Source organism: Nicotiana tabacum, chromosome 11 (genome assembly GCF_000715075.1).
Source record: "Nicotiana tabacum cultivar K326 chromosome 11, ASM71507v2, whole genome shotgun sequence".
In the NCBI taxonomy this organism is placed as follows: domain Eukaryota; kingdom Viridiplantae; phylum Streptophyta; class Magnoliopsida; order Solanales; family Solanaceae; genus Nicotiana; species Nicotiana tabacum.
The window spans coordinates 30323542-30336480 of record NC_134090.1 but is presented as its reverse complement, the minus strand read 5'-3'; the positions used below and the strand labels follow the sequence as shown (position 1 = coordinate 30336480).

Sequence of the window (12939 nt, the reverse complement as noted above, 5' to 3'; positions counted from 1 at the left end):
GCTTCCTCTCACTGTTCCCTGCACATATAAATTATGGATTAGATTTAGGAACCCAAACTAGTTTGGGTCCCTTATTATGAGAAAAGAGATGAATAAGAGCTTTTCTAGTCCATGCAGGCAATATTCGTTTCTTGCGAGTGGTACCTGGTCCCTCCTTAGTAGTCACTTTTTCAGTAAACACTTTATTTTTTTGAATAGATTGAACCCTGGCTTGGCAATTTTCTTTGAAATGCCTATTGTTCCCACAGTGGGTACAAAACCAGTTATCAGGAACTATACCATACTTGTTGTGGGGGTTGTAAGGAGTTTTCTCCTTTTGAAACCCGATTCCCTGCCTGTTTCCACTATTGTTAAAGTACATGGCAGTGACAACATCTGAGGACCAGGTCCACTTGAGAGATTTCTCAAGACCAGTTTTTACTTTCTTCAGTTCAGCTTGAAGCTGCCTATTTTTCTCGAGTTCACCACATAGACTAGTTTTAACATCATTTGATTCTTTTTCAAGCTTGATGTGTGACTCACTGGCTACTTCTTTCCCTTTCTCAATACTTGCAGGCCTAAGTTCTGATTTGAGTCCCTCAATAGTTTCCTCTAGGTCAGTGATTATTACAAAAAAGTTATCCCTCTCTTGCTCAGTAGCTGCAATTTTCTCTTCTAGAGTGTGTTTTTCATTGTTAAAGCCTTTTATGGTTTCCTTCAAATCAACAACCACTACCATCAAGTCATCTCTCTCATTTTTTACACTATTTATTTTTGCATTCAGAGCTTCCTTTTCTTTTTCAAGATTAGCTATGGTCTCATTTTGATCAACTACACAGACCACCAGATTGTCTCTAGATTGTTCAGCATCCCCTAGCTCTATGGTCAAGATCTCCTTATCATTAATAAGGTTATAATATGCATCAATTAGAATATTTGCAAATGACCTTAATTTCTTAGAAGAGTAAGACTTCAGATTTCTCTAAACATCCCTGAAATTTACCTCATCATTTTCATCCTTTTCATCATCGTCAAACTGAGCCACCATCATACGCAGTGAGTCATATTGCATTGCTTCAGTTTCCACTGCCATCATGGAGCTATTTTCTGTATTTGGTTCCCCTTCTGATTTACTGGAGGAGTCTCCCCAAGCAGCAAGAGCTTGCTTTACAACATTGTCAGCTGCACTTTTTTGACTGAATCGTTTGCCAGGAATCGGGTTCCTTTTTGCTGCTTTGTTAGAGTTTTTCTTGTATTGCTCCTGTTTCAGAAGTGGGCAGTCTTTGATGAAATGCCCTGGCTTTCCGCACTTGTGACAGAGATCATTGTTCCTTGCCTTACTTGAACTACCCCTCTTTGGTATACCACCATTTCTTCGAACCATCTTTTGAAACCTTTTAGTAAGATAGGCTATATCACTATCTTCTTCACTTGAGTCACTGTTTTCAGCCTTGAGCACCAGGTTCTTTTCCTTCTTTGGCTCTCTCCTTTCACTATCTTTCTTTCTTTTCATCTCGTATGTCTCAAATTTCCAATCAGCTCATCCATGGGTAGAGTTTGTAAATCTTTAGCTTCAGTGATGGCATTCACCTTACTCTCCCAAGAGCCAGGTAGAACACTGAGAATCTTCCTTACAAGCTTGTTTCTGGAAATAACATCTCCAAATGAATGAAGCTCATTTATGATGGATGTGAATCTAGTGTGCATATCTTGTATAGACTCATCATCCTTCATCTTGAAGAGCTCATACTCAGTGGTAAGCATGTCAATCATGGATTGTTTAACTTGAGCAGTTCCTTCGTGTGTGGTTTGCGATGCTTCCCATATTTCCTTGGCAGAATAACAAGCTGAAATTCTGTTGTACTCACCAGGTCCTATACCACATACCAAGATTTTCTTGGCACAATAGTTCTTTTCTACGGCTTTCTATCAATATCACTGTACTCTTTCCTGTCTTTCGGTACCATTGGTCCAGTTTCTCCAAGATTCTTCATAGGAACATGTGGACCATCAGAAATGACGTCCCACAGATCTGAGTCTTCTGCCATTATAAAATCATGCATACGAGTCTTCCACCAACCATAGTATTGACCATTGAATCTAGGAGATCTGTAGGTTAATTGTCCTTCCTCAAAGTTAGGTGGAGCAGCCATTGAGATCCTTTCTAGGTGTTAACCTTTTAGAAAGAACCTGCTCTGATACCAATTGTTAGTTTATATGGATCCACCACACTATAGAGTACCTGGTCCTCTATTAGTTTCCACTGAGAATACTAATGAAGTAGTAAGCAAATGAGACACGGGATTTTTTACGTGGAAAAATCCCACTCAAGGGGACAAAAACCACAACTTACACTTGTAGGCTTTCAACTTTACTAACTTGCAATCACACTATTAAAAGCCACTTTTAATGACTCTATTACAAAGACTTCAACTCAACTAATTTGTGATACACTTACCATAAGCCACTTTGTCACACAATAGCTACAAAAACTTTAACTTATGACTAACTCTAGTCACAACATAAACTCAGAGGGTTTATGATTTTGGGTTTCCTAAAACACATCTTCTAATAAAGCAAGATAGGAGTTACAAAGAAGAACAAATAACAAGATTACAACTCAACTACGGATACACATAGACTCATTGTGGAACTGATCCTTAGTGGAGTTGTCTTCTTGTTCTTGACACACTTGTGACTTCAATGCTGGATAAACTCTTTAATGTTTGAGAGAATATCACTAAATGCTCAAGTGAATATCTTGTGCCTTGCACCCAAGGATGATGTCAAGTTCATGGTTGGTACACGCCTCTTCCCAATGGGAAGTGACTGCTGCACTGTTGCGTGTACAGTTGCAGGCAGGTACTTTCTGCAGTTGCTTTCCAGCTGTATAGTTGACTTATACTTCTGTCAGAGAACATCCAGGGATCAGGTCCCTGTCTTGTTCCTCTTTTCTCTTTGTTTGCAGTAGTTCACATTAGCTGGAGTTCAGGTTGGACTTCGTTCATTTGAAATGTGTACCAAGTGTGTCAGGTTCCCTATCTGGTTCTTGACAGTAAGTTTGTTAGATCATCAAAACATAAGGCAAAAACATTAAAAACCCAACAGTCCCAAATGTCACTTTCCTAGTAAAATTTTTAGATGGAAGTATATTTTTCAGAGACTGAACTCATGGAGACATTTGAGACGTCAACCTACAAATTCAATGTTGCGGAACATGCACTTCAAGAAGCTGAGTTTTTGTAAATGGAGCATTCTTATAGCCAGCATGTAGAATTGATAGTTCCTTCTATTATGATGTTGATAAAGAAATTCTGCCTCGTATGTAATATACTTTGGAAGATTAAAAAACCATTTGTATTTCCTTTACTCAATAGATGACCATGTACACAATCGTTTACGAAGTCTTTGAACGGAAAATTCGCTCGCTATAATCCTAGTGCATCACGTATCACATTGATGAATTCTCACAACTGGCTCTCTTGCCACATTTTTCTTTCTCTTATAGGCGGAGATGGAAATAATCAGAAAGAAAATGTGACAAAGTCAGTCATGAATTAATCAATGGGATACTTAATGCACCAAGAGGAATAGCCATTTTCTTGTTGAAGGACTACTAAGCGACAATGTGATACAAATGGTCTTTCAACCTTCCAAAGTACATTTACTTCCTTTTTCTTGAAGACATTGGGTATGGATGGAGAATTTCCTTATCAACACCAAGATAGAAAGAACTCCTGAATCTACGTGCTGGCCAAAAGATTGCTCCATTTATAAAAATACCCTTTCTGAAGTGCACGTCCTTAGAGAATTTGAAAGTTGACCTCTCAAACGCCTCCATGAGTTCGTCTCTAAGGAATAGGTAAATACTTACATCTAGAAGTTTTCGTAATGAAAGCGATGTTTGACACTTATATGAACAACTTTGAGATGAGGTGATATAAAATAATCGAAAGCCAAACTCATGTCTAGAAAATGAGTATTACAAAAAAAGGAAAGTTTGCAATACACAGCAACTATCTGAAGAAGCTAGCTATAACAAACAATATGGACAAAACACTTGGTATAATCTGTACTAGTAGCATATGATTCTAGCTACTTTTTCTACTGTACTTAGAAAATCAAAATCATCAAGGCCAGCTTCACCAAAGGAGAGCTGTACAGTTATAAACATTGGAGTGAGAAGCCTACCCCTTAGTTGCAAATGAAAGACAACTTTTCAATTGAAAAGGCTCCAAGAAGTGACCAAACTCATCAACTAGTCCATTTCCTTGTGTAGAGACATAAATATCAGATGCTTGTATTCTGCATTTGTCATGCTGTTCAACGTCTTGGTTCTTTGTGTCCAAATTCCTACCGCACTCGCGTTCCATACTATTGAGTCTACTCAAAGGATGGCAAGGAGAATCTTTTGTAAAAATACTGTTAGAACAGGAGCTCAAGGGACTTGCGAAGTGGTCCCGAGGCCTGCCAGAATTCACACCTTCCAATACGCTTAAGGGACTCATGAAATTCTGGCCCGGTGAACTACCCGTATTTGCACCTTCCATTTCATCAGGTTGATAGCTCAGAGCTGCATTCTGGGTGCTGCTAGTTTGTGCAATAAAGTTAGCAGTTGATATATTTAGACGTGAACGTCGCTTGGGTCTAAACACGCCCCACAAATAGTATTTTCTACGAATCCCTGCAAGTTGAAGGTTTATTAAGTGTTTGAATACAACTGATATCTTATTGGTTCAGTGGGAAGCAAATAAAAACTTGGGAGGCAGAAATTCATCACTTACTCCAGTCTTTCTGTGGCAATTCACGAGATGAAAACATCAAGATCTCCAAGTCATCAATCGTGGCGTTCATTGCGAGATCATCTTCAATTGCCTCTTCCAACAGAGCATCATAAGCATTTTCATCACTTTAACACAGTATTATCAGACAAAGTTCCAGAACATCCAGATCATAATGTTCAGTGAGTGAATTACAATAAGAAGTTACCTTTCAAGCTCGGGAAAGAGATACAGAGCAATACTGTTGTCTGTTGGTGGCGACCTCAGGAAACTCTTCGGCCATACATCACTCTTGGCCAGAACTTTCACATCAAGATTCATTGGAAGCCCCTTTGCTGCTTTAGCTGCCTTTTCACAGGCTTTGTCTGATATATGAGCTATGATATTTATACTGGTTTCACTTTCTCTATCGAAGATAAAACATCCCCTACAGTTAAAATAAACACAGTGAAAAAGGAATTCTTTTTTTCTCTAGAATTTGAAAAAGAATCTTACTGATTTTGTTTTCTTCTTTTAAAAACAACATAGAAAGTTTGCACCAAGAAGCTGGAGGAAGAGGGGCGGAGAGGCAATAGCAGAGAGAACTAAACGCCTAGAAAAGGAAATGCTTGTGGCAATCGCTGAAAAGGCCTTTTATAGGGAGGCATATCTAAAGTGAGGTATGTGTTCTAAAGCGGTGGAAGTTAAAGAGTTACCTCCAAATGGGCTCAATAACTGGCAGTGCAGGCAAATAATTCGCAGATTCTCGTTCAGGTTCATTATATGAATTGTTGAGTGGAAAATAATGCTCAACGGAGAGTGAAGAAAAAAAATTTCCACCAATTGCCCCACCCTTTCCCTCAGAACCACTGTCATCATCAAGAACTACAAACCTCCTCCTTCGCTTTCTCATATCTTGCTGTTTTCCAATTTCAATAGGCGATTGAGCACTTTTTGGATCTCGCAGAAAAGTGTTAACTCTTAATTGAGCTCTTTCCACCATTCCACCTTCCTCTTTGTTCAATGTTGAACAATAAGCCTCCTGGCGCTTTCCTACTAGTGGAGTGTTCCCTGCTTTTACTGATTCAATTTGCTGTTCCGAATAGCATACATCTCCACATCGTTCTCCAATGTCTTTGTTTTCTTTAGTTTCGTGAAATGAAGGCTTCTCCTTTTGCAAAACCTGAAAAGGACTATGGGTTGTAGCTGATTGGACTGCTCCAATTGCGTCATGTTTAGCCGTATCTATTCTTTTAGCTTTTAGTTTACAACTGTTAAGCTTTCTTCTCCATTCCATTCGAACATCACTAGCATGAATCTTTCGCACAGTTATCCGTTCACTCTTTCTCAACCCTTCAATCTTAGCAACTGTGGGAGCACAATCCCAACATATCCAATCGATACTGTCATCATCAACAGAGAATATTTCTAGGCAATAGCTGCAAAAGCAAAGAACAATGAAATGAAATACTCCTGCAGAGATAATGATATTTTTCAGAGCCTGTGGTGTAATATTGAAGCAAATATAGGCACATTTAGATGCACATTGCAATATCAGCATGACAAATATACAGACCAAACACGTTCGTGATATTGAAGCCAATAGCATATAGATGTGCATGCACTAACAGAAGGGAAACATTCAGATCAAAAACATTCATAAAAAATTTTCCTAGAGTCTGAGAAAAGGGAAAAGAAAAATTATGATCATAGGAACCTGGAGCTAAAGATTATCCTCTTTGGAAGAGTGAACGGTGACTTTTAATAAGTTATTACTTTGGTGTGACAGTATGGGTTGTTTTCTATAGTATCCAAAAGGCTAAAAGAAAAGGAAACCATAAACTCTATAACTGGCCATGTTCATTCATACAGTGATTTTGTTGCATCAAGCCTTTTGACTCTGATTTAGTTACTTATAATTGTAAAGATCTGAAGGACGCTTTGTTTCCTACAACATTCAAAGTCTTGCAATGTCCTTTCAGATGCAGGGGGGTGGGGTGGGGTGGGGTGGGATGGGGGGGAGGGATGGAGGTTCGATTTGAAGCTACGAGAAAATGAAAGCTGTGATTTTCTGCTAGTAGAATTTGGTAGGTACAAAAACAAAATGAATTACTCAAATGAGATGGGAAATACTAAATAAATAACATGAAACAAACATTTGCAGTCACAAAACTAGGCAAGAATTAGGCTGATGAGTAAACTGCCCAAGAAAAACTATAATATCTGATATTAACCTATTTCAATTGCTTATATCCACTGGAGATATATAGAATATTGAATACTAATTTACTGATGAAACATACTGGTGTACAGCAGAATCGTGACACTTGAAGCAGTATATAAGAAGCTTGGCATCTCCTTCATCCCCACATGTTAGACAAACAGTTCTCTGAGAAAAAAAAAAGAAAATGCAAGTGATCAGTAAGGTAATAAAATCGATGAACAATTGCTGATGAAAATATTCATTTTCGATAACCACATTGATGAATTTATCTTATTGACCTCAAACAATTCTAATGTCAGAAACTTGAAGCTCCTAAATCTTGCACAAAACAAAATGGCAAAATTGAAGTCTTAGGAATATGCCAAAGGTTATCACATGAATTTACGAGACTCGACTAATAAGCCTACCTCGACAAGCAAGGGGGAGCAACACTATTATATCACAAATAATAGAAAAAGAGCCTAACCCAACTTGTTTGAGATTGAGGCGTAATTGTTATTGTTGTATAGAAATAGAGCATAAAAGTAGCTAAAAAAAACCCTAATCAACCCCAAATATAGATATACTGAGAAAGAATCCACAAGTGTTTGTACTCCCCAAATATTTTCTCACAGAAACTCTCTGTTTTAGAATCCAATATGCCAAAATGGAAATGAGATCATCTATTTATGATCATTTTAGCCCCTTTCAAAAAATAAATCAATTCACAGAAAATAAAAAGAGGAAAATTGTGGTGAGTAATCCTTGAGATAAAGCATAAGCTTTTTCTTATAGCCTTATTTTATTTGGCCCGACCAAAATTCAGGCCACTTTACACAAAATCAACCAACAAACTAATTCTTCCTTGACATGAGACTTAGCATTAAGCAAAACTCTCACTATAAATGTAATTTAAGATCCTCTCCTGCCTTGCGCTTCCCAGAGGCGGATGTAGCCACCTTTTGGTACCAAGTTCGTTTGAACCCAGTACTTTTGACCTTGACCCAGTTCATAATGTATGTGTAAAATTTCACTAAAATTGCAACAAATAATAGATATGAACCTTAATTATACAAATATAATGGATTCAATGTTAAGAACCTTAAATGCCGAACCCACAGAGCTTAAATCTTAAATCCTCCTCTTCCCCTACCCCTGCCCCCACATTCTCCCTTAAATTAAAAAAGAAAAAATCCTCCATTATTTTCCATTTCGCTCCTTATTAATTCCAAAATTCCACTTTCATGCTTTGCAAAGTGGACATGAAAAAGGAAAGCATATGAGCACATTGCTTTCAAATGGATGTACAAAGTTAATAATCAAATGGGGAAATGTAAAACTGCAGAAGCAGACTGCAGAACACACTCTCTCTCTCTCTCTCTCTTATATATCACACACACACACACACACGCAGAGTCTATTCACCATTGTCTCTCAAACACTCAACAATCCAAAATCAAAATAAATTCAACCAAAAAAAAAAAGGAAAAGAAACACAGTTACATGCATTTCCCTTCAAAACCCTTCTTAGTCGAAAATAATGTGAGTATTTTATCAGTGAAATAGTTTAAACAAACACATATAGGAAAAAAGGGATTCCTCAAAAACTTCAAAAAGTTTTAGGAATCAAAGCAGTGGGCATATGAGAAAAAAGGTGAAAAAAGAGAGAGGGAGTTTTACCGAAGCAGAACCAGACCCAGACCCGGACCCGCATTTGGAAGAATCCATTATAGCTTCCTTTGCTTACACAAAGGAGAGTATGAAAAAAGAGGGAATACGGAGAGAAAGTGGAGTGGAGCCAATATAGGAGTATATGCACAACCTCGCGGGTCCACTAACCACAAGAATAACAGACTCTTGTACTAGTAATTAATTTCTACTCTTGTAGTTTGTATCTCCATTTTAAAAGGCATAATTGGGACTCGCTCAGGGGCGGAGCACTCGTAAAACGCTTTTGGGCTTATGTGTGGGGCTTAGTTCCGTGAGATTTATGGTTCGACCATCGGGGCTTACGCCCAACGTCTAGCGTACTGGGCTCGCCTAATAGAACTTTATGCAATTGTATATAACTAACCTTGTAAATCCTCAAATTTTCTTAATAAATCGTTGACTATTCAAAATTACTTTTTTCTTAATCATTACGTCGAGAGTATTTTATGTCATAATTAAAATAAAAAATTATTGTACGTTATCCACTAAGACTGGTATGATAGTTAATTTTAAATAAATCTTTCATTTAAAAAGTATTTATTTATTAACTTTTATTATGTCATTACTATATAATATTCCACAATTTTTTTATATTTATTTTTCTAAATATTTTTTTTTACATTTACGAGACACAATACTTATTAACTTAATAGCTTAGTATTAGCTAGTAACTATTTACAAATAATTAATTATTATGGTATTGTATGGTGAATTATGTGTCACTTTATTAACTTATTGAAACTTAAAAATAAATGATGCAAGAGAATCATGTTGAAATTGTGAATTATGTTTTTATATTAATTCTCTTTCAAATAGAAAGCATATTAAATAAAAGGGGTATTTTAAGAAAACTATCAAATTATAATATCGAAATTCTTTCAAGATTCATTACTCCTTAAGAGATACATATAAGATTTTGTATCGAATACGTTACTTTTGATGTTTGAGTTGTAATAACGTTGCAACTAATTTGCATATTATAATATATGTCATACTTTTCGTATTATTCATAGTTGAATTATACTTTATAAATATTTTAAATAGATTATTTTTTATAATTTTGTGATTTTAATGTAATTTTTATAATAATTTTTTATTTTATACTATTTTAAAATTCTTGAAATTAGTAAAATTTAAAAATCCGTGGGACTTATGCCCCATGTCTCAGGGCTTACGCCTCGCCTCATCAGAGGTAAAACGCCTCGTCTCACGCCCCTGCCTTTTAAAACATTGGTTTTTATAATTACATAATTCAATAAACTCAAATACTTATTTATTTGTCATAAGAGTCGAGGAAACGATCGATTATATAACCTAACATTGAATAAAAATGTTATTCTTACAAATATCTTGTGTTATTCTTATAGATCCCTTGTATTTATTCTTTTGAAACGGATCATATAAGTAAAATAACATTTATAATAAACGACAAAAATAAAATCTACAACCGAATTACTTAATTCATGTTTGTATGCATAATTGGTAATTACATTATGAGATATTTCTCACTTTAAATAATTATTAATTGTCAAAAAAAATTAAATAAATATTTCAAGATGAACAGTTAAATAAGCTTTTATGTGTAAATTATTACATATCCATATTACTAGGTACTTTAGAAAAATAATATTGGTTGAAACTATATCAGTTAGTTATAATTGAGTAACTACTATTGTAAATAACAAATGTTTATTAGCAAAAAAATACAAATGTTGTCTTTCGAAAAAATAATAACTTAATTAAATTCATTAATAATAGATGTAATTACAAGTTTAATATCTTAAACCAACTTTTGTTAATATAATATAAAAATAAGATACATTTTATCTTTAAAATAAAATGATTCAAGATTCACAGCCAAGAGTTCTCGACTTCTAGTATCACTATTCAGGAAAAGCCTGAATATCCCATGCACTACTGAGGTATACTTGATTCATTGGATTGTTTTCTGGATATGAGACTCGCAAGTACCATTTTAACACAACAATGAAGCTATTCTTTCGTATCTCCTCTCTCGCTTTAAGCTCTTTTCCTATTTCTACCTGAAAACAGTAGATCAAGTATGGATCCCCTTCCGATCAAGCCACCACTCCCACCGGAACCCCCAGATAAGCATAGCCAAATGGAGGTAGAATTATCTCATCACTTCTATAAGGAAATGCTTTTGGACAAATCAGCGAGCAACCAAACTGATTACTATGAGATCGACCACCAACCAATTCCAGATCTTGACAAAGGGAAGCACATTGAGGGTTAAATTCCCCTTTCACAAGATGACAAAAAACGCCTTTACCTTCCATGGTGGTACTCTATAATCATCAAAGTTTTCAAGCGAAAGATGTCTCATCATCTCCTTCGATCTAAACTGAATGACCTATGGAAGCCATCCGAACAGTTAATCTTGATTGACCTAGGGTGAGACTTCTACATAGTTAAATTTAGTTTAGAAGAAAGTATGGTTAAGGCTCTAAACCTAGGCCCCTGGTTCATCTTTGAAAATTTCCTATCTGTACGAAAATGGGAACCAAAGTTTGTTACTCAAGAAGCCACTCTTACTTCTACTGCCATATGGATCCAGCTCCCTCAATTACCAATAGAGTTCTATGATCAGGACATCCTAGAGAATGTTAGTAGGAAGCTGGGTAAACATCTCAAGATAGACCAATGTACATCCTCTACTCTAAGTGAAAGATATGACCGTATTTGTATTCAAGTACCACTGAAAACCCAAGTAGAAACATCAGCAATAATAGGGGACCATAAGCAGGCTGTGATCTACGAAGGAGAGGGGACTCTGTGCACTGTTTGTGGCAGAATCGGGCACACTTCACAAATTTGCAACTACTGAACACCCACATCAACCCATGAACCACAAGAAGCTCATCAAAAGAAAGTAGTCATATCGGAGGAAAGTGAGGGAAAAACTGTCATTTTCCCAAGAAGAAGCAAGCAGGGGCAAGCAAAAACAACAAACAAAAATGATGGTAGAATGAACAAACCACAACATGCTCCATAGACGGACGAGATATAGGTAAACTTGTTTGATGCAAACTCAAGTAAATTTCTCCAAACTCAAACTCTTCGTTACAATTTAAAAAAAGTTAACCCCGCCCAAAATACCCAAAAGAGGCCCAATGCATAACAAAAACCCCACTAACCCACAAGGCCTGTCCCAACAAGGTCAAAAAACAGGCACACAGGCCCAGCCTAGTACAAGTGCCAAAAGAAAAGCGGGGCCAGCTACTGACGACCCTACCGACCCCAATCATGAACCCAGCATTCAAGGGTCCTCTAGCCCAACTTCCAAGACCACACTTCTTAAGAGTGGCGGAACACCCAATAGGGCTGATCCCTTTTTCCCAAATGGGTACTCCAACAAGGGCACAATTGTCAGCCCAATTCCCCACCCAAACACACAAACCTATGCTTCCCCTACCAACACTCCTGAAACGACCTCTAATGGAGAAATATCAACAGTCATCAACAACAATCGAGTGCCCTATCTGGAACCCTCCCCCTATTTCCAGAAGAAAAGACTACAACCGTCACCTCCATTAGATCCCCAATTAATGACCATGCCACCCCTAGTTCCAATATCCAATAACCCTTTCACTGACCAAGATTTGACACCAAAAGGGGTTCTGATGGAATGACAGTCCCTTAACTTCACCCCACTTGTTACCCAAAGTAGCAAGGCAAAGAAACACAAAAGTGGCAAAAGAAATGCAACCAACATCAACACCTACCTACTACCACCACCGGACCACCAACCGGCCTCCTGGTTGGAGGTTGCTTTACAAGGCCAGAGACTCTCCTACAATTTCACCCTGGGAAATCAAAAGGTGACCCTGATAGTGCAAAACCCGGCCCACCTAGCTAGAGTCACGGTGGAAGCACTGTATAAAGCACTAGTAGCCTTTGGACCTCTCCTATGGCAATCGATGGTCAACAACGACAACAACTCCCTATTAACGAACCCTTAAGCTCTCAACAACCACATTCTACAAAGCTTCCAAACCCTACATTTCTTCCCAGATTTGATGAAAGAGGATCCATCAGCGGAGCCGGTCTTCATTATGATCGACCAGCCAACTCAAAATAAACAATCATCTTCTGCTCCAAAAGGGAAGATCAATTACCCACCCCTTCAGAACATCCAGAAAGGAATCTCCAAAGCGCTAGAGATCCTCAAGAAGAAGAAGGCCTCAGAGGAAGATGAAACACCTTATGCCACACCAAGAACATACTCACTATTTCTGGACTCAGTGAGAGCGATAGAGTTCAGCA

At 37.2% G+C, this 12939-nt stretch overlaps 2 protein-coding genes across 3 annotated transcripts; one reads left to right on the top strand and one right to left on the bottom strand.

Moving 5' to 3' along the window:
• Nucleotides 1-3893: 3893 nt before the first annotated feature.
• On the bottom strand, nucleotides 3894-8780 carry LOC107765938 (PHD finger-containing protein 1). 2 transcript variants are annotated; one of them, XM_016584636.2, is made up of 6 exons: nucleotides 8623-8780; nucleotides 7043-7128; nucleotides 5456-6178; nucleotides 4969-5187; nucleotides 4764-4888; nucleotides 3894-4663 (listed from the first exon to the last, which is right to left on the bottom strand). In XM_016584636.2, the coding sequence occupies exons 1-6, from the start codon at nucleotides 8668-8670 to the stop codon at nucleotides 4167-4169; spliced, it is 1698 nt and encodes a 565-aa protein (XP_016440122.1). In that variant the 5' UTR covers nucleotides 8671-8780; the 3' UTR covers nucleotides 3894-4166. The 2 variants fall into 2 exon arrangements, with proteins under 2 accessions (XP_016440122.1, XP_075081057.1); XM_075224956.1 differs by lacking the exon at nucleotides 8623-8780 and adding an exon at nucleotides 8446-8520.
• A 2327-nt stretch (nucleotides 8781-11107) lies between these two features.
• Nucleotides 11108-11500, top strand: LOC142165786 (uncharacterized protein At4g02000-like). Its single transcript, XM_075224159.1, has one exon. It carries the CDS (start codon nucleotides 11108-11110, stop codon nucleotides 11498-11500), a length of 393 nt encoding a protein of 130 aa, XP_075080260.1.
• Nucleotides 11501-12939: the final 1439 nt, after the last annotated feature.

What these genes read in the sequence shown, in the direction of transcription:
- LOC142165786 (XM_075224159.1), top strand. Translation starts at nt 11,108, where the DNA reads ATGGTTAAGGCTCTAAACCTAGGCCCCTGGTTCATCTTTGAAAATTTC.
- LOC107765938 (XM_016584636.2), bottom strand. Translation starts at nt 8,670, where the DNA reads ATGGATTCTTCCAAATGCGGGTCCGGGTCTGGGTCTGGTTCTGCTTCG. An exon ending in CTGGGTCTGGTTCTGCTTCG is followed by an intron (nt 7,129 to 8,622) that starts GTAAAACTCCCT and finishes TTTTTTTCTCAG; the next exon opens with AGAACTGTTTGTCTAACATG. An exon ending in CACGATTCTGCTGTACACCA is followed by an intron (nt 6,179 to 7,042) that starts GTATGTTTCATC and finishes TTGCTTTTGCAG; the next exon opens with CTATTGCCTAGAAATATTCT.